The sequence below is a fragment of the Protomyctophum parallelum genome (assembly GCF_964188405.1).
Source record: "Protomyctophum parallelum genome assembly, chromosome: 21".
Taxonomy (NCBI): domain Eukaryota; kingdom Metazoa; phylum Chordata; class Actinopteri; order Myctophiformes; family Myctophidae; genus Protomyctophum; species Protomyctophum parallelum.
The window spans coordinates 2,379,332-2,406,923 of NC_139713.1; the positions used below are offsets into that span (position 1 = coordinate 2,379,332).

Consider the following 27,592-nt stretch of genomic DNA (forward strand, 5'->3'; position numbering starts at 1 on the left):
TGACTGACTGACAGACAGAATATAATGCATTTCATGTACTATTGAGTGGAGTAGTATTAAAGTCTCAATACCAGTAATTTGGCATTGTGATTGTACATAGTAGTAGTGTATTGTGGAATTTCGGGACGCAGTGGTTCCACTCCACTGCTAAAGTCACCCCGGACGGAACTCAAGAGTATGTTGCAATACTCTATGGTTGCAACACGGAGGAGAGAGGGGGACGGACACGTGTCCGGTGTCCGTGCCTCTCTCGTCCGGGTTTATATTTACACCACGTCCGTCCGTCGTGAAGCAGAGAGACAAACAAACAGCAGAGAGTGAGCGAACAGAGAACGTTTTATAATAGACGTTTGCAGTGAACAAACCTTTGTGTAACTTTGTGTCTGATGTTGTGTTTGCACGACAGTCTTTTTAAAGTTGTGAAAACAGGAAGAATTTCCACGGCTGTTTTATTGTGAGCTAATGCTAAGCTAGCCGTCCGTCCATTCCAAGTGAACAGACGTTTTCTGGCTAAAGTTAAACTTGAACCAGTTGGTCGTTTTGAGGGACAGTCTGTCCTTTTCAACCTGACACCCAGATAGAGCTTTGAGCAACCAGGGCTTTCTCCAGAGCTGTTTCAGGGAAACGGGAGGAACCTGAAGAGCGGCCAGACCTCAGTAAGTCTCTCTTTTACAGCTTAAAGGTGTTGTTCATTGTCACATAACAGTTTGGATTGAATAGTTGCGTCCCCTCTCAAAAGAGCACTCGCCCGGTGTTGCGGTTTAACTTGTGCCTGGTTTGTCTACTGGTTCCCTGGGCTGTCTTTGCGCGTGCATGAGCCGTCTTTCACAGCTGTTTCATGAAGGGGGCGGAGCTATCTTCTCCTATTCTTTTCGATAAAGATCATTAAATATCCATCCGATTGTTTGTGGAATCTCACTTGTATGAAACAGTGACAACATGCACTTATAAAACACAGTTAGAATGATGAAAACAAAAAATAAATGAAAATATCTGTGGGAAGTGGGATTCGAACTGTCTTTGCAATGAACCTGATGTGCCATCCTGTGAGAGGGTTATCTAATAGTCCAATAAACAGGCTGTACACTTAAAATTATGGATTCACAAGATCTGGCATTTATTGATTGCCCACAATTATCCCAAATTGAATGGTCATGTGATATATACATGTGAACAGCAAAGACATATATGAAAGCAAATACGACCTGTTACATCACGAATTCGGATTCGATCATATCAGTCCACAGATTTGGGGGCCCCGCGAAGCGCAGGACAGAGAGCTTGTCTGACCTGGAGAATTCTGCCGTGTCACTCTCTGCCCTGACAATATATACAGTAGCAATCTCTCACTCACTGAAGTGACCTTGCATGCGCACAGCTCAGGCGGCACACTCTGAAAGTAATGGTAACTGCTTGAAGGGTCTACTTTACCCCACCAGCCCTCCTTGGTAATGAGTAATCAATTACCAGATCCACTTGACCTGATGTTATCATACGGACGTTCGAGGGGCACACCAATTTAGGGACGGTAGAACACTGCATTCAGGGGTTAGTGGTAGGCAAACTAGGCATGTAACGATATATCGTAGATCGATATATATCGATATAAAATGTTGACGCTACGTATCGATTTATTAAAAGCATATATCGCGATCCAAACAGCAGAGGGCGCAATCACATTAAACTCCCATTCTTGTTCAGCGTCCTATGTCACACATGATAGAAGAACCGTGGGGAAAGAAAGAAAAAAGAACAGGCTGGCGTGTGGTGTTGTTTGGGGGCGTTAATGTGGAGTGCAGACGGGCGGTAGTAGCACACATAGAGAGAGAGAAAGATAAAAGAGGAGGAGAAGAGAGAAAAGAGGGGGAAAAGAGGGGGAAAAGTGACTCAGTCATGGCGGGGGTCGGTGAAAGTGATATGGAAATTGTGAACCCACCACTTGGTTTCAAGTCAGAGGCTTGGCAACATTTTGGCTTTCCTAGGACAACAAATGAAAATGGTAACAGACAAGACACACACACAGTATGCCGATATTGCAAAAGGCTGGTTCCCTACAACACCAACACAAGCAACATGATGATGCATGTAAACAGATATCATAAAGAGAAGCTCCAGCAAACCCCTCCAGCTACACAGTCAGACGGTGACTCAAGGAAACTCATTGCGACCGACCAAACCACACTGACAAGCGGGTTTGGAACTCCTCTACCCCCCACGGGTGCAAGATCCCAGCAGATAACGAGGTGCATTGCTGCCTTCATGGCACTTGATATGAGACCGTTCTCCGTTGTTGAAAATGTCGGGTTTAAGAAAATGGTGAACACGCTGGAGCCGAAATATAAAATCCCGTCGCGCCCACACTTCAGCGAGAAAGTAGTGCCCAAGCTTTACAGAGAAACGAAACAAAAAGTGATTCAGCGCCTCGAAGATGTAGATACCATAGCGATTACAACAGATGGGTGGACATCGAGGGCCACTGAGAGCTATATCACAATCACAGCCCATGGTATTACGAGCGACTGGGAGATGGTTAACTTTGTGCTTCAAACTCGCCCTCTGTACGAATCGCACACTGGTCGTAATATAGGCGAAGTACTGACAACAGCTGTGGAGGAATGGAATCTTACACGGGCTAATCGCGACATTCCTATCGTGTCAGACAATGCGAGGAACATGGATGTTGCGGTGAAAGAGGCCGGTGGGTTTGCGCCCCATATTAAGTGTTTTGCTCACACTTTAAACCTGGCCTCGCAGGCGGGTTTGAAAGTTAATTCTGTCCACCGCTTGCTGGGTCGTGTGAGGCGTGTGGCAGCATTCTTTCACCGAAGCACCACTGCAGCTGCTGTGCTGAAATCCAAACAAGAGGCACTGGGGCTTGGTGAGCACAAACTCATCATCGACGTCACAACACGCTGGAACAGCAGTCTGGATATGCTTGAAAGATATCTCGAACAGCAAGAAGCTATCGCAGCAACTCTCAGCACCGAAACAATTCGAAGGTATGGTGAGGATCTGGATACACTGAGTCCCCAAGACATAAAAGATGCCTATGAGATTGTGAAAATTCTGAAACCCCTGAAAAAAGTCACCAAGGTGATGTGTGATGAAAACAATCCAACGGTGTCTCTCATTGCACCATTAAAGCACATGATTGAGAAAGAACTGTTACCCCAAGAGAGAGAGTCAGCCGTCCTGCCCCAAGAGAAGGAGTCAGCCCTCGTGACCAGCTTGAAGAGAGCCATCCACAACAACCTGTCCAGCAGGTACACAGATGACATGGAGTACCTGCTGGAGTACACTGCATTAGACCCCAGATTCCGCGCCCTGTCTCATCTACAAGAGGAAGAGGAGCGCACTGATGTGTACCGGAGGCTGAAGGAGAAAGCTGTGCAGTTTTACAACCAGGTATTTATTTACTCAACAATGTATCTCCCTTTTTAATACTTAAAATGTTTTATTGAGTAGTTATTTTCTTGTATGATTATAATATTAATTGTATTGTGTTAACCCATTCTGACCGGGCACCCATTTTGGTGTCAGCATCATGTTATGCTTTAGCTATTTAAAAATAGCAGATCTACAAGCTCATATCGCGCCACCGAGTGGCGCGATACGAGCTTGTAGGTCTGCTATTTTTGAAAAATCGAAGAGTGACTGACATTTTTAGAATCTGATCTCAGGTCAGAATGGGTTCATCAGGACCAGTGTGTGTTCGGCGGAAACCTCGTATGAATCTGATCTCAGGTCAGAATGGGTTAATGCCTGGCTTGATGGTTTATGCTATGGCCTAGTCTATCTTTCTTTTCTAGATTCCTTCCTGTCTACCAAGTCGTTCTTTCTGTGATAAATGAGACCCCTGTCTTATTTGACTTTTCTTTTTTCCCCCCTGCTATTTACAGGCCACTCAGACCACCAGTGATGATGCGATGGAGACAGATGGGGACGTAGCAGGTACCAGTGGCCGCACACCTGCAGCAGGACCTGCTGTGGAAGAACCGCCTGCCAAGAAGACAGCCTTGGAAGACCTCCTTGGAGGGACTTTCACTGACACTGAACCACCAGCAGCAGCACGGCCCATCATTGAGATTGAGAGAGAGATGGATAAGTACAACAGTGAAAAATGTATTCCCCTCACAAGCTGCCCACTCAAGTGGTGGAAGGAAAATGAAAAGCAATACCCACTGCTTTCCCCTCTAGCAAAAGCCTTCCTCTCAATACCAGCCACCTCTGTCCCAAGCGAAAGAGTCTTTTCAACAGCAGGGGATATTGTAAATGCTCAGAGATCTCAGCTGCTGCCTGAGAATGTAGACATCCTCGTATTCCTCAAAAAATACATGTAAAAAAAAAAGAGACAAAGAGAGAGAGAACAAACATGTAAACTTGAATGTAAACTAAGCCTAGTTTGATTATTTCATTTTGAAGTTGAACATATTTTATTTATAATTTATTTATTTTGTCAAGGATTTGTTTTAAAAGTATTTTATTTTTGGTAAGACTACATTTTAAGTTATTCTTTATTTGATACAGTTGCCTTTAATGCCTTATGCTACCTCCTAAAAGAAAATACTGGATTTGTGTAGCATTTTGTTAAGACAAAGAAAATAAATATGCCTTAATTTGTGCCTGCCTGGCATGGTTTACAGACATAAGTTACACTAGTCTACAGTTGCCTTATGCTAACCTCAGCATATTAAAAAAGCATTATTTGATACAGTATTGAAAAGAGGGTGGTAAGAGTTGTTTAAATTCTTTAAGAGAAATGATAAACAAGTTTCCTGTCATTTGCTACAGTGTTGTTGAACTGTTAATTGAACACTAGTGTTGAGCACAAATATTGTAAAAGAAAATACTGGATTTGTGGAAGAGAAATGTTAGTTAATGTAAGAGTTAAGACAACGACAAGAAATAATATGCCTTAGTGTGTGCCTTTGCGTTGCAGGCTTACAGTTACAGCACAGTTGCATTATCTTGTACCTACAAAAAAACATTCTTTGATAGCCTAAAGCCTACAGTATTGTAAAGATTTGAGATTTGTGGAAGAGAAATGAAAAGTTTCCTGTCATTTGGTAGTTGCTACAGTATTGAGAACAAAGAAAAGTACTGGATTTGTTTAAGAGAAATTAAAATAAATGTTTTTCTGCCATTTTTGTCTGGAAAATAATTTGTTTAAAATATCGGGAAAAATCGTATCGTGAACCTCATATCGTGATATGAATCGTATCGTGAGTTGAGTGAATCGTTACATGCCTAATCAAAACTAGTTCAAACAAGTTCAAACTGTAGTGTAGACACAGAATTTGAGAAAGCAACTCTTATTGAATCTGCAGCCTTCATCATCATAATAAAAGGCTTTTTAGTTATTATAAAATAAAATATCGGCTGAAACAGATTATGGTTATTTCGGTTCGATACCGCATTTTTAAGGCCAACATTGGCCTATACCGATAAGAACATTGTTCATCCCTATAGGGGGAACCTACTATGTTCCCTGCTCTTTTGTGTGTAACCCATTTTGGTGTTAGCATTATGTTATGCTTTAGCTATTGAAAAATAGCAGACCTACAAGCTCTCGGTGGCGCGCTATGAGCTTGTAGGTCTGCTATTTTTGAAAAATCGAAGAACGTCTGACATAGAAACATAGCTTTTTCAGAAAACTGTGGGGTTGTAGAAGACATTTTTAGAATCTGATCTCAGGTCAAAATGGTTTAAGTCCTGTTGTCTCTCTCCCAGTACTACCACCACAGGTATGGGCTGGACTTCCGCTGTCTCAGGTACCCCGGCATCATTTCTGCAGACTCCCAGCCCGGTGGAGGCACCACTGGTAAGCACTTAACTGGTTAATTTCCTCTCCATATGCACATCCCAGTTTTTGAGTGGTGCAACCCAGGGGGGCTGAAGGGTGGGAGGGAAATCGCGGCCGAGCACAGCGATAATAATGACTTATTTAGGACCTAGTTAACCGAGTTAATCATAATAACAGTATGTGACTCTTATTGTGTTGTTGTTTGGGTTAGATTTCTTTAAACCTGGTGCAGGTGAAAGTAAAACTACAATAGGTTTTTGCTGTCTCGTCATGTTGTGTATCTGTCAACTCACTCGCTGTGCATTCTTCATTCAGCACGCTCTGATAGACATGTCAAAAAATGCTCCTCTCCACCAGCAGGGGGTGCTGGAGCACCCTCCGCACCCCCCTTCCAGCGCTGATGGTGCAACCACTCCCGAGGAACAGCAATGTCCGTGTTCACCTATTCCTGTGTTCACCTATGTGTGTCGGTGTTGGTTAATGAGCACCAGTATATGACTACGAGTACCAGTAGGGGCGCTGTTGTGCCAGAAACAGAGAGAGGGATAGTGCTGCACTGTTGCCTGCTAATGAGAGAGAGAGAGAGAGAGAGAGAGAGGTGTGTGTGGGGGGGTGGGGGTTGCACCACTCAGTTCACACAGGTGTGATTTTTAAATACGGTGCTGCTGGATCCAAAAAGTGCTTGAATGAAGAAAAAAGTAGAATGTCCGCACACCACAATATAATTCTGCTCCCCGTCCTTTTTATTTCAACCTATATAAAACGGCAACGTTTCGCCCATCGGGGCTTTCTCAAGTTCAACTGTCAAGAACTGAAAAATAAACCGATCATTCCGGCCTTTCTGTCAGGGGGATGGCTGTGTGTCGTTAATGATGTCCATTCATATTTGATACAGCCAGTTTCTGGAGAAAGAATTAATTTGGCCTGCAAAAGCCTTGAAACTACATATGAAAGCAATGTCGCTGCTAATGTATGTCATGAGCAGCTGTCAACACATTGCGTTCCTGAGATTCCTCGTTGACGTAAGCTCAGCTCATACTCGACTTGTACTAACCACGAAACATTAAATATCAATGAAAAAATAAAAATAAAACGTACTTAACATGTCAGTTTCTGTTGTGCCACCCCGCCTACCCGGAAATGTAGTCAATTCAATTCAATTCAATTCAATTCAAAGGGCTTTATTGGCATGAGAAAACATACGTTTACATTGCCAAAGCAGAAAGAACAGTACAACAATACAGCAATACAATCAAAACAAAAACAAAAATTATGTAGTCTCTGGGTTGTTTGACTCGTTTCTAGTGCTTATTGTGTTACTCTTTAGGTATATTTGAACATTTCCACCTTCAGTCGATGCTTTATATCCATATGAGTGAAAAGGCCGGGATGATCGGTTTCTTTTTCAAACACATGAAGAGATCTAAAAATGGTGATTTCAATGCAAATAAAAAGTACACAATCCTGTGGACTGGCGCCCTTCGGTGCTCTATAAAGGCAAAAAAAGCCGCAAACATATCATTATAATAATCCTTTTTCTCTTTTACCTTTTTTTCAGTTTTCTATATGCCCAATGGTATATCATTTCTGCTCCGTTTTATTGTCTCCACTGTGTGTGTGTGTGTGTGTGTGTGTGTGTGTGTGTGTGTGTGTGTGTGCGTGCGTGCGTGCGCACGTGCACGCACACGCGCGCCCGTCCCTCCGTCCGTTACCAGCTAATCTCTGGCACCGTTAACCCGGTCGATGCCAAATTTTGCATTCCTGGATGCCAACAATGAACCTCTGCCCCAAATCTTCTAATGGCCTGTTATAGAGACCGACTTTTGAAAAACTATTTTTTTTTATATTACTCCTCCAGATTCTGTCCAAAAATCCCGCAAATCGTTACACACTATCTCTATAGCCATGTGTTCAAGACGGATCTGTCCAATATTTCATATTCCATCCTAATTGGCTAACATTGGCTTTCAAAGTTTTTTTGGGCTTGATTCTAAAGTGTACAGTAGTTGCTTATTTGGGCTTGCTTACACATTTCTTCACAACAAGGAAACCCAAATGAACACTATGTAATTGTCTCGAACATCCATCTGAACATATTTTGTGCCTTTTTTTTAAATTAAAATATTTCGATGTATTCTCAATGTGTTTTTAAATAACGGATGTACAACCTCACAATGTGTCGCTGTGAGCTTGTAGATCAGCTATTTTCATTTGTCCTTGTTTTCATAGACCTGGCCACTTGTTTCTCTTGCAAAACTGGCAACAGACAAGAGAAAGAGGAACTTATGCACACACAAACGCAAAGACTTATGGGCTGTATGAAAATTGTGGATAAAGCCAGACCAGATCTTTCCCTTATTCCGCCAGACTATGCAGTCCAGATCTTCCATGCAGCCGCGAAGACGGGTCAGTTTGAATGCAACCTGCGCAGTGACACACGTCTCCCAATGATGTACATAGGTACACACACACACACACACACACACACACACACACAGGGGGGTGGGGGTAGGCGTCTGGTGGTTGGGAACCTCTGCTTTATGCTTTCCTCTCTGCAAGCTCGGTAGAAAATAAAATAAAAATCATCAACAAAAAAATGAAATAAACAATCTGCATCATCCCCATTCTCTCATGTCTCCATGTTTTCTTCATCCTCTCCGCCCACCTTCGCCCCTTTTGTTGCTCCACTGGTGCTCCTCTTCTCCCCTTCCTCTGCACCTCTTGCCCTCTCCCCTCGCCCTCCCCTCTCCCCTCACCTCGCCCTCCCCTCACCCCTCACCTTAAAGCAGCTAAAATCATCGGCAGCACAGAATTACCCAGTCTCCATAACATCTACACCACTTGTTGTATGGAAAAAGCCCACAACATCATGGAAGACACCAGCCACCCCGCAGAAACCCTGTTCAAACTACTCCCTTCCAAAAAACGCTACCAGAGCATCAAATCTCGCACCACCCGTCTCGGTAACAGTTTCTACCCCCAGGCAGTCAGGCTTCTGAACAGCTTCTGACCTTGAACTTTATTGCACTGTTTTGTCACTTCACTTTTTTCTGTTTTTTTGTCTTTTTCTTGCACTATAGATGTTTGATTATGTCCTGTGTATGTAAGACTGAGAGTGCTCTGAGCAAAATCATTTTCATTGTATTTATACTGTATCTATACACATGACAAATAAACCTGAACCTGAACCTCACCCTCCTCTCGCCCTCCCCTCCCCCCTCACCCCTCCCCTCTCCCCTCCCCCTCCCTACAGATGACTGTCTGAGGGCCACCCTGGAGGTGCTGGAGGCTCCGGCGGAGGCGCTGAGAAGCCGCACGTACAACATCCACGCCATGAGCTTCACGCCACAGGAGATGCAGAAGGCGCTGCCCGACTTCAGGATCACCTACAACGCAGAAGCCCGTACGACAGGCCATAGGTGGGTGGACTTTAGGCCATAGGTGGGTGGGTGTATGCGTGGGTGGACTGTTTGTTGTTGTTGTTTGGTGTTGTTTGAATGAATGAGTGGATGGATTTGCTTCAGTGTTGATTTGTTGGATGGATCATGGATGTTGGGAGGAATGGAAGAGAAGATGGATGGATCATGGATGTTACATGGATGGATGAGAGGATGGATGTTACATGGATGGAAGGTGGCTGTTGGAGAGATAGATTAGGTACTAGGACTATTACTACCTTTTTAATATTTAATATAGACAGGTAAACAGCAAATAGCATATATGGCAAGAATAACTTTGCACCTCGTGTCACCTAATTTCTTTTTTAAAACATCACAAAGCATCGCAGACAAACACAAAGGTAAAAGCAACATCCTATACCCCCCCCCCCCCCCCCCAAAAGAAACAAGCACAACAGGACAAAGGATCAAATGAAAGGGGAAAAAAACTAAACAAAGAAACACAGGTCACATCATGGGATGGGTTACAGTCGTTTGGGTCACACCAAGCAGTCTAATCTAGGGAGGTACGGATATTTAAGTATTCTAGAATAGGTCTCCATGCATTAGAAATGAACGGCACAGAAAACCACCCAATGATAGAACCGCAGACATTTCGATTAATTATTAACTGTTACGTTTAATTGATTAATTTCTTAACGGCGATTAATCGATTAGCGATTAACATTAACATCCCTACTTGCTAGAGATGAAGTGTAATTAAAAGAAAACTAATATTTTGACTTGATTTCTCTCTCTCTCTCCCTCCCTCCCTACTCTAGCGGACAGTTGGCCAATGGCATTGGAGGACAGTGCGGCGTGTCAGGATTGGGGCTGGAAGCACGAGTACGACCTCCCGGAGTTAGTGACCGCCATGCTGACCCGCCTCACCCCCGGTAAGCGGCTGGCACACGCAGCCTGAGCCCCGTCGTCGTAGCGCGCCGTGAGAGTGGACTCCATCCAGGAGGGAGTTGAACTTCAGTCCCTGTGTCCACATGTCACTCCTCGGGGACGGCACTCGAGTCTTAAGGCCTATTCATAGTCTGGATTTTCGGTGGTGAGGTGACCACCGGAGCTGAAATAACGTTGAGCGGTGGTGAGTAAAAACAGAGAGAAGGGCTGGAGCGGTGGCGGTGGTTTGGTCTTCACCGCGGTCAGTACCTAACCACCGAAAATCCAGACTATGTATGAGTCTTTATGTCCACATGTCCCTCCTCGAGGACGGTACTCTGATGTCCAAAGCCTTATATCATCATTACGACGTTTCTGTGAGTTAGACAGGAGTTTATGGAAACCCAGATCCATTCTGGAGACATATGCTCCCGTCACCAAGTGTAGTTCTGTTTAGTTTAGTTTTGGCTTGTGCTGACACTGGCAGCTATAAAAACCAAAGCCATAAAATATACTTTTAGGTATTACAAAAAAAAGGAAAGAGAAGAAAAATGTCCAAAACCAACTACGGTAGCTGTTACTTTTTAACAGCCATAGTATTTGCCTAGAGTACATCCAAATATCCTCCTGAAAGGCTAGCTCCCCTCATCCTATACCGGTTACCCTGTTTTCTTTCGCTTACTTGTCTATTTCACCTTATTCCTTCTCCTTCTAACCGCCGCCCCCTCCTCTGGGACACGGTGGCATTGTTGTGCACTAGTCATAAACGAGAGTCAAAGAAGAATCCGCCTCCAAAGCTTAACAAATGGTGTTAACGCCGACCGCGCTGCTGGATGCTAAAGCAAAGTTACTGAACTTTTCCAGAGAATTCCGCTCTCTGCGTTCCTCAATGTAGTATATGCATGTTCTCGTACCTCGGCATCTGCAGATAACTACTATATGCAGATGACTTTCCCGCCCGTGGAAGCATGACAGTGTTGCGTATATAGCAGCTCTGGGGTGAAAAAGAAAAAAGGACACCGTCCTTGAAACCAGTTGGCCTTTAGAAATGACCCTTTACTCAAAATTCCCAACTGGCTCCTAAATATAATATGTACTGTAACCATAGATACTTGAGCCTTTACTGTTACTGTTACCATGCATGTTGGTATGGTGGCCATAGCCGGTGTTGCTATAGTCACGTCTTTACGGGTGCTTGAACCATAGTGGCCTGCTGTAGCTTTATGTATCATGGCTCTTGTTGCAATAGAGCGTCACAGTCGTCCCGCCCATGACGACGAGCGGCGGCCCGGAAGAGAATTTCCCATTCATTTTTCCCATAGACGTTTCATAGGGTATTTATTTAAAGACCTGTAAGCGTCGGACAAAGCCAACTCGGATGGTGGCAACTCATGACGATAAACAATTATTTTGGGGGCCGAACGAATAATTAGAAGGAGAAACAACAACTCATGACAATAAACAAATAAAGTGTTTATTGTATATGAGTTGTCACCATCCGAGTTGGCTTTGTCCGAGGCTTACAGGTTTTTAAATAAATACTATCTGAAACTTCTATGCGAAAAATTAATGGGAAATTATATTCCGGGTCGGAGGGGGTGGTACTGCGAGGCTCTATGGGAGCCCCAGGGAAGTGCTTTGTTCTACTGTATACTAGGGAAATTGTTTTATTTTGTTTTAGATTTTTCATTTGCACTTGTGTGCTTTATGTATTTAGTGTCCTTTTAAGGACTTCTTAGCATTGTTACATTTTGTTATTCTGTCTAGCAGCTTTAAGCATATTATATTATTTTGGTGCTAAGTGGCTTGTTTGAATGTTGAATGCGTTAGCAATCTGTTTTATTCTGGTGGGAAGCTGTGTAGTGGTGCTCAGTTTGGGGAATTATATATGTGCTTTATGGATGTTGGATGCACTAATAAGCTGTAGATGTAGAGAATGAGATGTTAACGTTTTGGTACTGTGTGTGTGACACATGTCAGCAATTTGTGATCCATGGAAATGTAAGACTTTCTTTTCAAAGATGTAGGTTGGTATATTTTGCTGCTTTTCTCATTCAGGCAAAAATTTGTTATTTTTTTCTTTTTTATTAAATATTTATATAGATGGATCACATTCTCACTATTGTGACTATTTTGAGTTTGTTTTTATTTTTTTCTGTCATAGAACTTGCCACTTTCTTTGGAGAATAGGTTTCTCATCGACGCTGGGTAGTAATTGGGCATCAGAAGTACCCACGCCGTGCTGTCTTGAATCCCGCCGCTGCCATGATCCTACGTCAGGATACGTCCACCTGGACCGACGCGGGCAGACAGCAGAGCCGAGATGCACATGAAAGCACCTGTGTCAGGATGTGACGTCACACTCGGTCGCACACGGTCCCTGAAAAGAAAAGAAAAAAAAGAACAGGGTCATTTGAAGATCAGCCGTTTAAAAAAAAGTTTTTTTCCAAAACACTATCCCTCGAAAAGCGCTAAAGAAAAATGGTAAACGACTCAGTATATAAAAGTATTGATTTTGTCAACAAAGGGACTTGTGTTACTATCATTTTTGAAAGCGCGCTATCGCTTGTTTATTTTATTCTTAAGTCAGTATGAATAATCTCATGAGGTTGGGTGTTCAACATATGGACACGCTCTCTGGACTGCTAGATCATGCTCTCTGGAGCTTCCAAAGGGGGGTGGTCTAAGAACTACCCTGTGGTGTAGTTCCAACCATGGACAGAGAGTATAGGCTCTTGTCTTTGCTTACTGTGTAGGCCCCTATAGCTGTGAAATGTGATGGGATTTCATTTCATTGAAATAAATTTCATTTGCTGTACTTTAAGTAATTGCTAATTAGAGACATGTGTCATGTGGGCAAAGTGTGTCTTGTCTTGTTCTGTTTGTGCGTACGCACTCTCAGTATACACAGAATAGCTATGTCACAATCCACACTACCTCTCACAGTTTGAAAACGACGTAAACTTGTATTCTCTACATTTTCTCATACATAATGGCTGTATGGAATGTAACGGCTAACAATAAGCTATCTTGGCTCTCACCTGTCCTGGGGGTCATACCTATGTTCCCTCAGCCCTATGTTCCCTCAGCCCCGAGGTGCGCTGCGGGTCGGGAGAGGGTTGCGGTTAGGTTTAGGTGTCTGCCCCGGGGGTGCGCTGCGGGTCGGGAGAGGGTTGCGGTTAGGTTTAGGTGTCTGCCCCGGGGGAGGTTAGGGTTAGGGTGAGGGAGGAGGTAGGTTGTCGTAGGCTGAGGGAACATAGAGCTGAGGGAACATAGGTACGGTCCCCTGTCCTGGACAATGTATGTATGTATTGGAAAAAGCATGTGCTTTTTAGTGTTTCACAAAGAAAAATGAACATCCGTAGGAGCCTCATTCATAAACATTTAAAGTTTCTTACATTTGTTCTCACCAGTCACTCGTTAATAAAAATAAATGTCTTCCTATTAAGCAAATCATACACAGCCATAATAAATGTATACCTGTGCTTTGCAAGGGACGACATGAATGAACAAAAGAATGCAGAACATTAGTCAGCAAAGCAGAGGTTTGACGAATGAGCCACACAGAGCTAGCTGCTGTCCCTGGAGGAAGTATAGATGATCACAGCATTTGCTTTGTGGTCCTTATGTCCTAAAAATGTAAGTTTAAAAACAGAACCCATGCTCTTCTCTTGGTCTTACTATAGGGTCTGTTCACGAATGTACATGGCCAGGCATGGATGCCACACAGCTTGGCGTCGGACAAAGAAAATACCAAGTTAAGCCTCAGCTGCCTGCATGGGAGAGAGAACTGTGGATGTCAAATTGTTTTATCACTTTATGGAAAGGTGCTATTAGCTACACATATCAAGTATGATTGGTCTTGCTTCTTGTGGGTCCAACAAAGCATATAGGGTATGGAAAGGTGCTATTAGCTACACATATCAAGTATGATTGGTCTTGCTTCTTGTGGGTCCAACAAAGCATATAGGGCCTATGGACTTCTTCCGGTGGCTTGTCAAGTAGTGCTGAAGGAATGTCAGCCATTTTAAACACAAATGTATTGGTTATGTGCACAAAGTTCAAATAGTTAATGTCCTGAATGTGTTTTGGTTTTTAGCAAAAATAAACCTCCATAATGAAATAGAACGCAGAATGAAAAGGAAAGCGTAATAAAGAATTAGAACAAAGAAGGATATTCAGTTTGGGGTTTCCGTAGATGCTGTGTAACATTTTTACAAAATATAAAGGTTGTCTTCCTCAGCAGTGGTACTTTCTGATCTCCTGCTGTCAGTGCAGGTGGAAAGTAACTAAGTAGGCTACATTTACTTAAGTAGGCCTACTGTACTGTACAGTTTTGAGGTACTGTATTTGTGCTTTACTTAAAAAAAAAATACTTCTACTCCACTATACACTTGGATCAAATATTGTACTTTTATTCCACTATAATTATTTGACCATTTGAAAATCATAAAGGAGGCAAAAAGGGAAAAGAAAAATATACAGTGACGGGAAAAAGGGGGCGGCCTGAAGCCTAATTTACACATTTGTCGCATGGCCGCCGTGTCACTCAGCTAACTACTGATCTACAGTATGTCTATGTACAGTATAGTGTCGCATGGCCATTCGTGAGAGATGAATATCTACCCCCCCCCTCCCCTCCATGTAGCGGTGCCGGAATGTTTGAAATATCAGGAAAAAAAGCTTTTCGATTTGCCTAAAGTGAAGTGAAAAATGGCATTGATGGATGCTGGATTCTGGCTCTATCCCCCCCCCCCCATTTTTGATGTTTGATTGTCTCTCTCTGCTTGCTTTGCTTGTTTCACAACTTCATATTCTCCAAATAATGAATTTGTGCCTTTATAGATGGCAGATAATTTTCCCATTCTGTTTCCGTGCGGTTAACGGGAAATACAATATTGAAATAATAGAATATGCCTTTATAGCCATTCGCTTTTAACCCATTTTAGACTCTGAGGCCGATTCTAAAAAGCGGCCTCAGGGCCGATTCATACTCCTATTTTAGAGCCCAATAAAAGTCGGTTCGGCTCTGTAGAGCCTACAATGTGACATCATTTTGTAGATCTTCAACTCTTAAGAGTGTAAAGTAAAAATTTAACCAAATGGACCCGTATGGGTCCATTTCATTTTACACTCTCAGGTACATTATTGTTAAACATCTGCATTCATTAATTTACAAGCTGTCTAATTAGAGAATGTAGAAGAATTGTCATTTTGATCAACATTTGCCTGTTGTCTCTCCTAATGGTACCAACATCAATACAGCATGGAATTGTGAACAAAATATTCTTTATAAGTTTGGGTTTGAGAGGCTAAATGTCATCAAATGGTGGTTCCGTGGCTCAAATGGGTCTGAGAGGCTAAATGTCATCAAATGGTGGTTCCGTGGCTCAAATGGGTCTGAGAGGCTAAATGTCATCAAATGGTGGTTCCGTGGCTCAAATGGGTCTGAGAGGCTAAATGTCATCAAATGGTGGTCCGTGGTTGAAAACCTGCACTGGACTAGAGCAGTGGTTCCCAAAGGGGGGTCCGGGGACCCCCAGGGGTCCTTGAGGGAGTTCCAGGGGGTCCCCCAGCTGGATGATAGTTTGGAACCAAATGGACCCATATGGGTCTGTAACTCAGAGAGTGTACAATTGGACCTTAACATTTGGTTCCATTTGTTTTATTTTGAGTTAGTGTTTGTAAACAATTGTAAGTATTGCCTTTGTTAAATGTTAAATGTTTGTCTGGACCCCAGAAAACAAACAATAAACACTCAGTTTAAAATGAGTTAAATGAACAGTGGTTTCTACAATATTTAAATTGGGGGTCCCAGAGATAGAAATGCCATTAAATGGGGGTCTCTTATGGGGGGCGGGGTCCCTGGCATATATGTTGTCAAATGTGGGGTCCGCGGGCTAAATTAGTGTCAATTTGGAACCACTAGGAAATAAAACGTCTGGGTTTCCGAGGCTAGGGAACACTGACTGCACTACTTCAATCACAACCACATAGCACCCCCATCTGGCGGAGTCAGGTATTAAAGTTATCCTCACCAGGCTTTCCCACCATAGTTCTCTAATAGTTCCACGGAGCGCGAAACCGACAGTCCAATTTACCTTCCCACCCCCAGACCGTACCAATTTAAAAACACGGGGGTGTAACGAGGCTTAATAAATACAATAAGGTAGTGAACATACATATCATTTAATCAGGTCATTATATATAAATAAATAAATAAAACATTTTGGTTCTACAATACAATCCAAGTTCATGTATCAGTAGGCTACATGGCATATCATTTCATATAGTCATAACATTGAAACCCCACCCTGTTAATTTAATGGTTTAATCCAATTCCAGCCTCCACCCACGATTCATTTGGACTCAACCACCATTGTTCTGAATTCTCATCTTTTCCCAACCGCAGCTCTAGTTTACCGTTGGAACTAAGATAGAGATTGGAGATAAGTACATAATGTACATCCAAAAGGTAAGCTGACATCACATGGTTTAGTTTAGTGATATTTAGCACTAGTTTTCATGAATGCATTGTTCATTCATGTGCCAATTCAAGATTCTGTACTCACACACACCGGTACACAGAAAGTAGCTCATAGTACTCATGCATGTCTTGAGACTCTTCAGTAGATTTTTTTTAATTAAACAAAACTCTTTGTCAATAGAGGATAATTCAAGGCAAGCTTTTCGTACAACTCCAATGTTGGTTGACTGGTGCACCAAATTCCTGTGCATTCGATGGGTGGATTCATACTACATCGGGTGCGTTTAACTCGTTTAAAACTTGTATTAGGCAGATTGGATTTGGTTTAATTTGTACACTCGGAGTTCATTTTACATTTAACATCAATTGGGGGTACCGGAGATAGAAATTTCATTAAAACGTGGTGCTCTGTCTGTAGATTAAAATGCATGTCAAACTTGAAAATAAACGGGTTGAGAATCACTGCTAGAGCCGTAAAAACTTCTCTTATCAGAGAGAGACTCGCTACCAAGAGGCTACCATTACAGCCTATTTGCTAGCTGGTTTGGTTAACATGCTGAACTAAAAACAATTAGGCAGCGTTTCGAGAGAGCTGAGAGGGAGAGAGCATGTTTGGAGAGACTGCATGCATTTGGAGAGAGAGAGAGAGAGAGAGGGAGATGAGATGAGATGAGCGTGCGAGAGAGAGAGTGTGTGAGAGAATATGAAATATTTTTTTATAGTTTCACAAGATATTATTACTCAAAATGTTAATAACACATCTGTTTACACCTTTATTTAATTCCTATTTATATTCAATATTTATTTCTACATACATTGTTTTATCTTGATTGTCTCGTTCCACTTTTGCTTTGGCAATGTAAATGTATGTTTTCTCATGCCAGGCAATGAAGCTAATTTGTTTTGAATTGAGAGAAAACCTTTCCCAGTTCGTTTTGAGTTGTGATGGCTGCTTTTATAACCTATGATTTGATTATGATTACAAAATGTCATGGCTAGAATGGCTCACTGTAGTAGGCCTATGCTCCATGAATGGGGAACTTTATGCCGACAAACGGAGAAGAAAGTTTGAACCCCGTCAGAAACAAACGTTTATTTATTTATTTATAACCACTGTTAATTTAACTCGTGAGTGTACAAATGGAGCCAAATGTTTAGGGTCCATTCATTTGGTTCCATTTGTACACTCTCAGAGTTACAGACCCATAAGGGTCCATTTGGTTCCCCCTGGAACTCCCTCAACACTTTGAGAACCAATGAACTGTAGGATCCCAGAGGTAAACGATAACAGAGTAGGACTGTTCCTGTGCATTGCACAGGGACGTGCAGAGAGTGGTACAGAGGCAGGGATGACATCTCGTAAGAGGGCATGTTTGGACAAACATAGCAGATCTACAAGCTCTCAACGCGGCGCAGCGCAACGCTCTTTTCGGGGCGCAACCCAGCACACTCGAGTTAGTGGAGATGCGGTGTAACGACATGGATTTAGAAATAATTAGTTCAACACAAAATGGTGTGTTGAATCAGTTCAGGAGCATTCGGAGGGAAAAAAAGCTATTCTCCTGAATGCTGCCTTCCGGTATACAGTATATGGCATGGAAAGGAGTGGCATTTGCATTTCTTTCACCATGTAGTAAATACTGCATTCGTGGTCTGGAGAGGGCAGTTGTTTTACAGACGGGTAAAAGGGCAGGGGCTGAAGCCCACTTTGACGTCTGTGTGCACGTCCCTGGTTATGTGTGTGTGTGTGTGTGTGTGTGTGTGTGTGCTGCTGCCGCCAAATCATTGTTCTGTTTATTCTCCAGGTCAGAATCAGGGGGTTCAAAGCTTACGTGGACGTGGAGGTTGTTGACCCGTTTGACCCAAAGCATAATGTCATTCATGGTGGTGAGTACTGTTTAGTCCAAAACATAATGTCTGTTTATTTATATGAATTATAGTAATCCATTTTCATTTCGGACACTTTCACACATCCCAACCAGATACAGTAATGTTTTTTTTTAATGTTTATTTGATGTTTATTGTTGTGCTTTTCTCGTGGATTACAGCTGGACTAAATGACTCATTTTTCTTTGGTATGTACAACATAAGTAAGATAAATGATTTGCACTTTTTGTTTTGTGGAGTTTTGTTGATTGAACAGCGCAGCAAAAACATTACTAACTTGACGAAAGACCTTACTACTGTACATTTTTGACTTGAAGCATTGATTGACTAGGCAATGGTTCTTGTTTCTCCTCTTAAGCCTTTCAGTTTGTGCTCGGGGATGACTTTCCCAGTCCCCTTAGTAAGGAGCATCAACAGGAATTTCTCCCTGTAAGTAATAGTCAAAATGTCAAACTCCCACAGAATCTTTTTGATGGTTAACCAACTTTTATGCTGTCTCGTGCATTATTTGCACAAGACACATTGTTAAGGGCTTTTCAAACGTGAAGCGAGGAACGCAGAAGCAGGTCTGCTCAAGAGGGGTGCAAAGACGCAAGCGTAAAAAAAAAAGCTAAACAGAATCCAGGTCTGGTGAGTCACGGGGGGCGTGTGCACGTAACGACCACGCCCGCGACAAATTCACAGGACCGCGCTCGCGTAAATACGCTTGCGTTGTCGCGCCGCGACTGCTCCCCCATGTCCCCACGCAAAAACGCCGGTCTCATTGAAAATGAACTATAGGCGCGTTCTATCGCTTCACGTTTGAAAGGCCCTTTTAGACAGGAAAAAATATGTTTGTGTTAGGATCGTTCATAAAAAGAATTTATGTGTGAAAAATGTGTTTGTTTTCTAGGTGACTGGGGCTTTTGTGGAGATTACGTTTGGCAGTGAGGTAAGACCTTTTCATTTTATATACACATACTTAAATCTTCTGACATGATCTCATAATAATGCCCATTTTAATACTCATGCATGCATCTTGTATTTTTAAATGCAAGAGTTACTCATGGATGGATTAACTTGATCTATACTTACTTATCTATCCTACTCTTAAAAAATATATATGTCTGTCCATTCGACAGTTGACGATATTGCTAATACTACGTGCTTTGATCACAAAAGCTTGTTCTAACTAGGGCTTTCACTTCTAGTGATTTTGACTAGTTGCCTAGTTGACTAGTTTAACTACCTATTATGTAAATATTTGTACATCAAAACTGTACATTGGTGACTTTAATCTAGCATTCTAGCTGATCTTGAGGCCTACAAAAACGGGAAAAAGTCTGACATAATAGCCTGCTGTGTTTGCCTCCCCTCAGATTGACAAAGATGTGTTTCCAATCACAGTCACCCGTTCCTTTACTTCTCCTGGTCAACAGGACAATTATTTCTACAAAGAACAGGACGTAAGAACGTAAGTACTGCTGTCAGCCAGCTGCTTGTCTGTCATCACTGTAAAACCATCATTTGTTGTGAACGCACTGTGGTTCTGCTTTTCTTTTGTAACAGTAAAGATGTGACAGACAAGAAAGATGTGATGGAACGGTTGGAGCTTGCTGGCTTCTCTCGCAGTTACTGCTACATTGTCGATCAGAAATTGGTGAGTGTGAGCGGCACCTTCACGCGATTACTACCACTGTTGTATTACTCATGGAAATTGGTTTATTAGTTAGTTAGTTAGTTGCTGCCAGAGTGAGGTCTAGCCAACACCCAACTCGAGATTCCTGGATCGCTGCCCACCACAATTTCCGATCCAACATCAGGTTCTTGAGCTCTGCAGTGTTGTCAGCCAAGCTGTCGCGCCACAGCACGTCTACATTAGGTGGTACGCTTCTTTCCCCTCCTGGCTTTGCTCTGGATTGGCTCCCATAGGGTCAATTTACTTGCCTCAAGTTCTGGGTGCCTGACGCAGTGCCCTGACAGCCTGACTTTGTCCGTGACCTGTGGTAGGTCCGTCCATGTGACACCTAGTACCATTCGTAGCATTTTTGTGTAGACTCCATCCAGGGATTTTTCCTGTTGTATTGTAAGGGTCCATGTCTCGGCTCCATACAGCAGTACTGACTCCACAGTAGCTATGAACAGCCGCCAATTTCAATTCTTGTATTTCTTGTAAACTGATAATATTCATCTAATATTCAATCATGTATTCACTAAAACCAACTTACAGTTAGTTGATTTAAAATGTATTTGTGTGTGCTCGTGCTACGTTGTCACAATATCTTGGGGGATGTTGTAATCCTTATTTGATACATTGAGTTTGTTGTCTGACTTTATGACAACGTTTGCATTCAAAGATAGCCGATCTACAAGCTTGAGACGTGGTGTGTTGCGATCCTGTAGAGATGCTAGCGAATCAAGTAGGGATCAAGCGACACCGTGAAGCAGTGTTGTTTTCGTCAAAGACGAAAAATGTTCGTTGACTACCTTTTTTCACTGATGAAACCTAAATGAAAACTAAGCTATGATGACTAAAACAAAGACTACCGGTAAATGTATTGACAATTTTGTCAACAGCAAAAAACTAGACTAAAATGTAGTGGACAAGAGATCCAGTATGTCATTTTACACTTGGTTGCATGCCGACAATAGCAGATCTACAAGCTCACAATATGTCGTGCTGCGACGCATTGTGAGCTTGTAGATCGGCTATTTTCAGCAAGTGTAAAATCAGCCATAACGACAACATCAAGGCCCGCCAAAATACATTTTAGTCGACTAAATCAACTGTAGATTTTGTCGACTAAAATCTTATGACATTCCGGGTGACTAAAACTAAATGTAAACTGACAAAAACTAAAATGTCCAAAAACAAAACTCCCGCGAAGATACACTCGACTCATCAGCGTGGATTTTGATCTCTTTTTTTTCTTTTTCTTTTTTTGCAGTTCATCCAAATGGCGCTGGCTTCTGATTCTCAGCGTCTGGGACAGTTAAGAGAAGTGGCGGGTATAACTGGCGTAGGACTGGCGTGCGACTGGCTCCGCCGCATGAATCAGACGGGTAACAGACATCTTTTAACCCATTTTGGACTGAGGTCGATTAAAAGAGTTTTAATGTATGTATTTTTTGGGACTAGGAGCTGTGCGACCCCCCCTCCTTTCTGTTTTAAAGTTTGTCTCCCGTGGTCAGCACCTCCCTACTGTGTGTCCCTACAGGGTGGCTTGGCGTTGAGTTGTTAAAATCTGTCTGAATGCACAGATCGGATCTGGTCAGTGGCAAACGGTAGTGTGAATGACCGGGCCAAAAGTTCGGATTTGACAACAAACAAAAAAATCTGATTTGAATCGGATCTGTCTTGATGTGACTGCAGTCTAAGTCCATGTGGGCTGGGCACCTCTGGTGCATGACACAAACATAAAGAATCTATCTATCTTATAACGTGTTAAGCAAATCGGATTTCTATCTTGAAGTGACACAGATCTGATTCAGGCTACATTCAGGCTAGATTTGGCTGCCAGTGTAAATGAAAATACATTTCCTAAAACAAAATTCAAGTTTTTCATAATCATCTAACTAGAAAAAGTTACCACAAATAGTTGTCATTTTACTATTTGTGGTAACCTTTTCTGGTTAGATGATTTATGAAAAAGACCGGAGGGGACCATGTCTTCTAAATCAATGGTTCCCAAACCCCCCCCCAAACATATCTCTGCTGTCGGGAGGAATAATAATAAAATAAAAAATATACATTTTTCAGGAAATAAAGAAAACCTTATATATTTAACCCATTTTGACCTGAGATCAGATTCTAAAAATTCTACATCCTGACGGTATTCTGAAAAAGCTATGTTTCTATGTCAGTCGTTCTTCTATTTTTCAAAAATAGCAGACCTACAAGCTCGTAGCGCGCCACTCGGTGGCGCGCTATGAGCTTGAGCTTGTAGATTGTAGCTTGAGCTTGTAGATTTTTCAATAGCTAAAGCACGAGTCAAGGACCCCCAAATTTTTGTCATTTTTCAGGAAATCAAAAATATACATTTTTCAGGAAATAAAGAAAACCTTATACGTTTAAAACAAAGCAATACAATACAGCCTCATTAAAGTTTGTGTTGTAACTATAGCACTGATTTATGCCAAAAAATACAATCGAAAATGGAGTTATGAGGTTTCCTCCCGACAGCTACGATATGTGATTGCCACTGACCCTCATTTTGACCCCGCAGAAGCAAAGATATGAGTTCCACCACTGCTAATAAAAATGTGTCCCTCCTGTCCACTGTCTGTCCAGAGTGTGGACGAGTGGACACCTTAAAGTTGTACGAGATCATCCGCGGCCTGGTGGCCAGTGCGGACAAGTACGCGAATGAGTGGGTCAATTTTAATAAAGTCCTGCAGTACAAGATGGACGTCATCGACAGCTTTGACCAGGTACTGACGTACAGGTGTTGTTGACACTAAGGGTTGCCCACCTGCTTAGTTTCCATTTAGTTTTCGTCTGAACAGCCTCAGTGAAGCCTCATTCTAAACTCTATACCAGTGGTTCCCCAAAGTGGCGTCCGAGGGGGACCCCCAGGGGTCCTTGAGGGAGTTCCAGGGGGTCCCCAGCTAAATGATAGTTTGAGAGTGTAAAAATGGAACCAAAAAAGGGCCCATTTGGTTCCAGAGTTAAATTAACATAGAATTGTTCAATATAAATTGTACAATTTCTATTGAACTATATAAACACACTATTTTGCCATTCAGTCATCCATTTTGCTTGCTGCAAGACTTTCAAGTTTTCTCTGACATATTTCTCTACATAACTTGTCATAACTTCTTGACATCCTCTTTACGTTGTCCGTCCAGAAACGCCTGATGCAAAACATTGAGGAGACGCAGATCAGCGGAAGATCTGGCTGCCCCATTTTGTCCAGGTAGGGGTTACTCACATCACAGATCACAGATCAGCGGAACATCTGGCTGCCCCATTTTGTCCAGGTAGGGGTTACTCACATCACAGATCACAGATCAGCGGAAGATCTGGCTGCCCCATTTTGTCCAGGTAGGGGTTACTCACATCACAGATCACAGATCAGCGGAACATCTGGCTGCCCCATTTTGTCCAGGTAGGGGTTACTCACATCACAGATCACAGATCAGCGGAAGATCTGGCTGCCCCATTTTGTCCAGGTAGGGGTTACTCACATCACAGATCACAGATCAGCGGAACATCTGGCTGCCCCATTTTGTCCAGGTAGGGGTTACTCACATCACAGATCACAGATCAGCGGAACATCTGGCTGCCCCATTTTGTCCAGGTAGGGGTTACTCACATCACAGATCACAGATCAGCGGAACATCTGGCTGCCCCATTTTGTCCAGGTAGGGGTGACTCACATCACAGATCACAGATCAGCGGAAGATCTGGCTGCCCCATTTTGTCCAGGTAGGGGTTACTCACATCACAGATCACAGATCAGCGGAACATCTGGCTGCCCCATTTTGTCCAGGTAGGGGTTACTCACATCACAGATCACAGATCAGCGGAACATCTGGCTGCCCCATTTTGTCCAGGTAGGGGTTACTCACATCACAGATCACAGATCAGCGGAACATCTGGCTGCCCCATTTTGTCCAGGTAGGGGTTACTCACATCACAGATCACAGATCAGCGGAACATCTGGCTGCCCCATTTTGTCCAGGTAGGGGTTACTCACATCACAGATCACAGATCAGCGGAACATCTGGCTGCCCCATTTTGTCCAGGTAGGGGTTACTCACATCACAGCCCGTTTTACGGGGAGCAACAGTAAAAAAAAAACTGACCAATGGATTTCTTTTATTTTTTTCATTTGTGCTATTTATCTATTCTACACTATAAAAGTCAGTATAGTTAAAAAATAAAAATTAGGACATGTTATCGGGCTAACCATCTTTTTAATGTGGATTTAAAGTTTTCAAAGGAACTGATCACCTTGAGGCTGGAAGGCAAGCCATTCCACTGAACTGCTGCCGAGTACAGGAATTATGTTTTTTCCCATATTGTTGTGAAAATGGCAGGGTTTGAAACGGGGGGGCAGTCAGACAGATATTTTGTGAAGCCATAAGGAAATCGGGATTTCATATAATGGCCTGTTGTGGCGCTGTCATTGGGCCCAAAAAGCCCATAGCCCCATAGAAGTCCATGTATTTGGGCCCAACTTCACCTAGACTGTATTACCTTAATAAACTTGGTCATGAATACTTTCTGCTTCCAGTCACTAGTTTAAAGTGTCATTTCTAATGTCATAATATTCTTTTTGGAAAATTATGGTCCCATTTATTTAAGAAATGACCATAAAGTCGCGTATGTTCTGAGGGGCGTGGCTACCGTTACAGTCTATGATCGGGATTCCCCACCCACTCGAGTCAAAATAAAAACCAACTAAGAAGAAGGGGGGAGTCCCGCCTCGTTGTCTGGGCCAGCCAATGGGCCAGCTGGGCCCAAACGGATCTAGAAAGATGGCGATTTACAGGACTGACGGGCTTCATTTTACGTTCATGTTAGACCCGGGGAACGCTTTGTCCATATTCTTTACAGTCTATGGTTTGAAACCAGTAGGGCTCCCTCTGGTGTAGTGCCTCTGAGTATCACTAACCTTTGAAAAGTAGTCACTGAAATATTCGGGTGCTCATGTGTGCTCAATGTTCGTCGACTACCTTTTTTCACTGACAAAAACGAATGGAAGCTAAATGAAAATTAAGCTACGATGACTAAAACTAAGACTAAATATACTGACAATTTCGTCGACAAATAAAAACTACCGTAATTTCCGGACTATAAGCCGCGGCTTTTTACCCATGATTTGAACCCTGCGGCTTATACAACGGTGCGGCTAATCTATGGATTTTTACAGCTAACGCAGAGCCATCTCAGGCTCTGAGCTAACGTAGCTGCGGCTTATAGTCCGGTGCGGCTTATAGTCCGGTGCGGCTTGTATATGGGATTTTCCCTAAATTTGGCTGGTGCGGCTTATATTCAGGTAGGGCTTATAGTCCGGACATTACGGTAGACTAAAATGTTAGGAAGGGACTAGTGGACACGAGATCCAGTATAAGTCATTTTACACTTTGGTTGCATGCTGAAAATAGCATCTACAAGCTCACAAGCTACAAGCTCACAACACGTTGCGCTGCGATGCGTTGTGAGCTTGTAGATCGGCTTTTTTCAGCAAGTGTAAAAACACTCATTACGACGGTATCAAGGCCTGCCAAAATACTAAATCAACTGTAGATTTAGTCGACTAAAATCTTATGACGTTTAGTCGACTAAAACTAGACTAACACTAAGACATTCCAGGTGACTAAAATATGACAAACTAAATGAAGTTTCAGTCCAAAGACTATGAGTAAACTAAAATAGAAATTTGCTACCAAAAATAACACTGCTGCTCACCCCTCCCAGACTGGCCCTGGCCACCCACGAGAGAACAGACCTGTATGCCCACCTGTATGCCCACCTGTATGCCCACCTGTATGCCCACCTGCATCCCTCCCAGACTTGCCCAGGCTAATCACGAGAAAACAGAACTGACTCGAGGCAGCCAGTTCACCTCCAAGGATCTGAGAGACAAGTGGATCACGGAGAAGCAGAAGTCCCTGGACAAAGCCATCTGCGACGAGGAAGAACTGATCAACAACAATGTGAGCACTAACTATGACGGCAAGGGCTGAATGTCTGTGTGTGTGTGTGTGTGTGTGTGTGTGTGTGTGTGTGTCCCGCTGTTACATCACCCGCCCGCCACCAGAGGGCGCAGCTGTATCACACAAAACACACACACACACAATTGTTGCGAACGCAGTGAGCCACTTACTATGAGACCCTGCTGCTCATGTCTGTGTATGTGTGTGTGTGTCTGTCCCGCTGTGACACCACCCGCCCACCACCAGAGGGCGCAGCTGTAGCACACACACACACACACACGGCGCAGCTGTAGCGCACACACACACACACACACACACACACACACACACAACCACACACACACGAGCTGCGTTCGCTTCCCGCGTTTGCGCGTCTTACTTGTTATTGCCATTTACGAGCTGCGTTCGCTTCCCGCGTTTGTGCGTCTTACTTGTATGTGTTAGAAATGATATTAACCCATTCTGACCTGAGATCAGATTAAAAAAATGTCGTCTACATCCTGACAGTTTTCTGAAAAGGCTATGTTTCTATGTCAGGCGAATCCTCCGGAACTCAGCCTGGAGACTCTGAATGCCAGCCTGCAGTACATGAAGATCACCAAGACGGCCCTGTCTGGCCAGCTGGGCAAAGAGCTGGGCAAAGAGGAGAGGCTCAGTCATCTCAACAAGGTCATCTCCCAGCTGCAGCAGGTACATGGGTCGGCGGTTCGAATCCCGGCTCCTCCTGTCTACATGTCGAAGTGTCCTTGGGCATAGGGGTGGACGATATGGCGATAATTTCGTTCACAAAAAATAAAAGATCTACAAGCTAACCACACGTTGCTACGGCACCCCAATGGACGACGTGGTTTGCTTATAACTCTGAGTTCTCAGCACTCCCAAAGTCCCCGCCCCCTTTCTTCTAGGCAGAGGGAAACAGCATTGCGCTCACAGCTCAACATGTCGAGGAAGGGCGACGTGTTATAGTTCCCAAAAAGAACTCCACGTCTGTCACACAGACAGAGCCCGTGTGTTAAGACCAACGTGACTCGTCTTCATGGATATAAACTCACAAAACAACACCACGCAACAGCATAGACTGCAGGACTCCTCCACCACCATTTACCACGCTATCGTCTGCTACGTTAGTTCACAGAGTAAATTGTCCGTAACACCGGGGCTCCACCGGCCGCGTCAGCATCGCGTCTCCGTCACCATCACAGAATGTTCCCCTTTTAATCAATGAAGGGGTCACCATTAAAATTGAGCCGGTTCGTTTGTTGACGCACACGACGGAGACGCAAGTAGCCAAGCACCAGAGCGCGCGCCGCTCACTGTACACGCGTCGCTCGCTTAATAATCATTAATTTCTGTATCAATGCGGACATAACGTGGTAAATGTTCATAAGCACACAAGTGTACAAAATGCTTTTTACACTTGATTTATCTCCAGAGTCCTCAGTC

At 43.2% G+C, this 27,592-nt stretch overlaps 1 protein-coding gene across 2 annotated transcripts; it reads left to right on the top strand.

The window, feature by feature from the left end:
- The first annotated feature begins 244 nt into the window (after window positions 1–244).
- Window positions 245–13,176, top strand: LOC310878580 (putative epimerase/dehydratase SAR0558). 2 transcript variants are annotated; one of them, XM_083792929.1, is made up of 6 exons: window positions 245–317; window positions 5,731–5,821; window positions 8,171–8,263; window positions 9,057–9,222; window positions 10,023–10,136; window positions 12,296–13,176. In XM_083792929.1, the coding sequence occupies exons 3-6, from the start codon at window positions 8,251–8,253 to the stop codon at window positions 12,462–12,464; spliced, it is 462 nt and encodes a 153-aa protein (XP_083649055.1). In that variant the 5' UTR covers window positions 245–317; window positions 5,731–5,821; window positions 8,171–8,250; the 3' UTR covers window positions 12,465–13,176. The 2 variants fall into 2 exon arrangements, with proteins under 2 accessions (XP_083649055.1, XP_083649054.1); XM_083792928.1 differs by having other exon boundaries at window positions 267–656.
- Window positions 13,177–27,592: the final 14,416 nt, after the last annotated feature.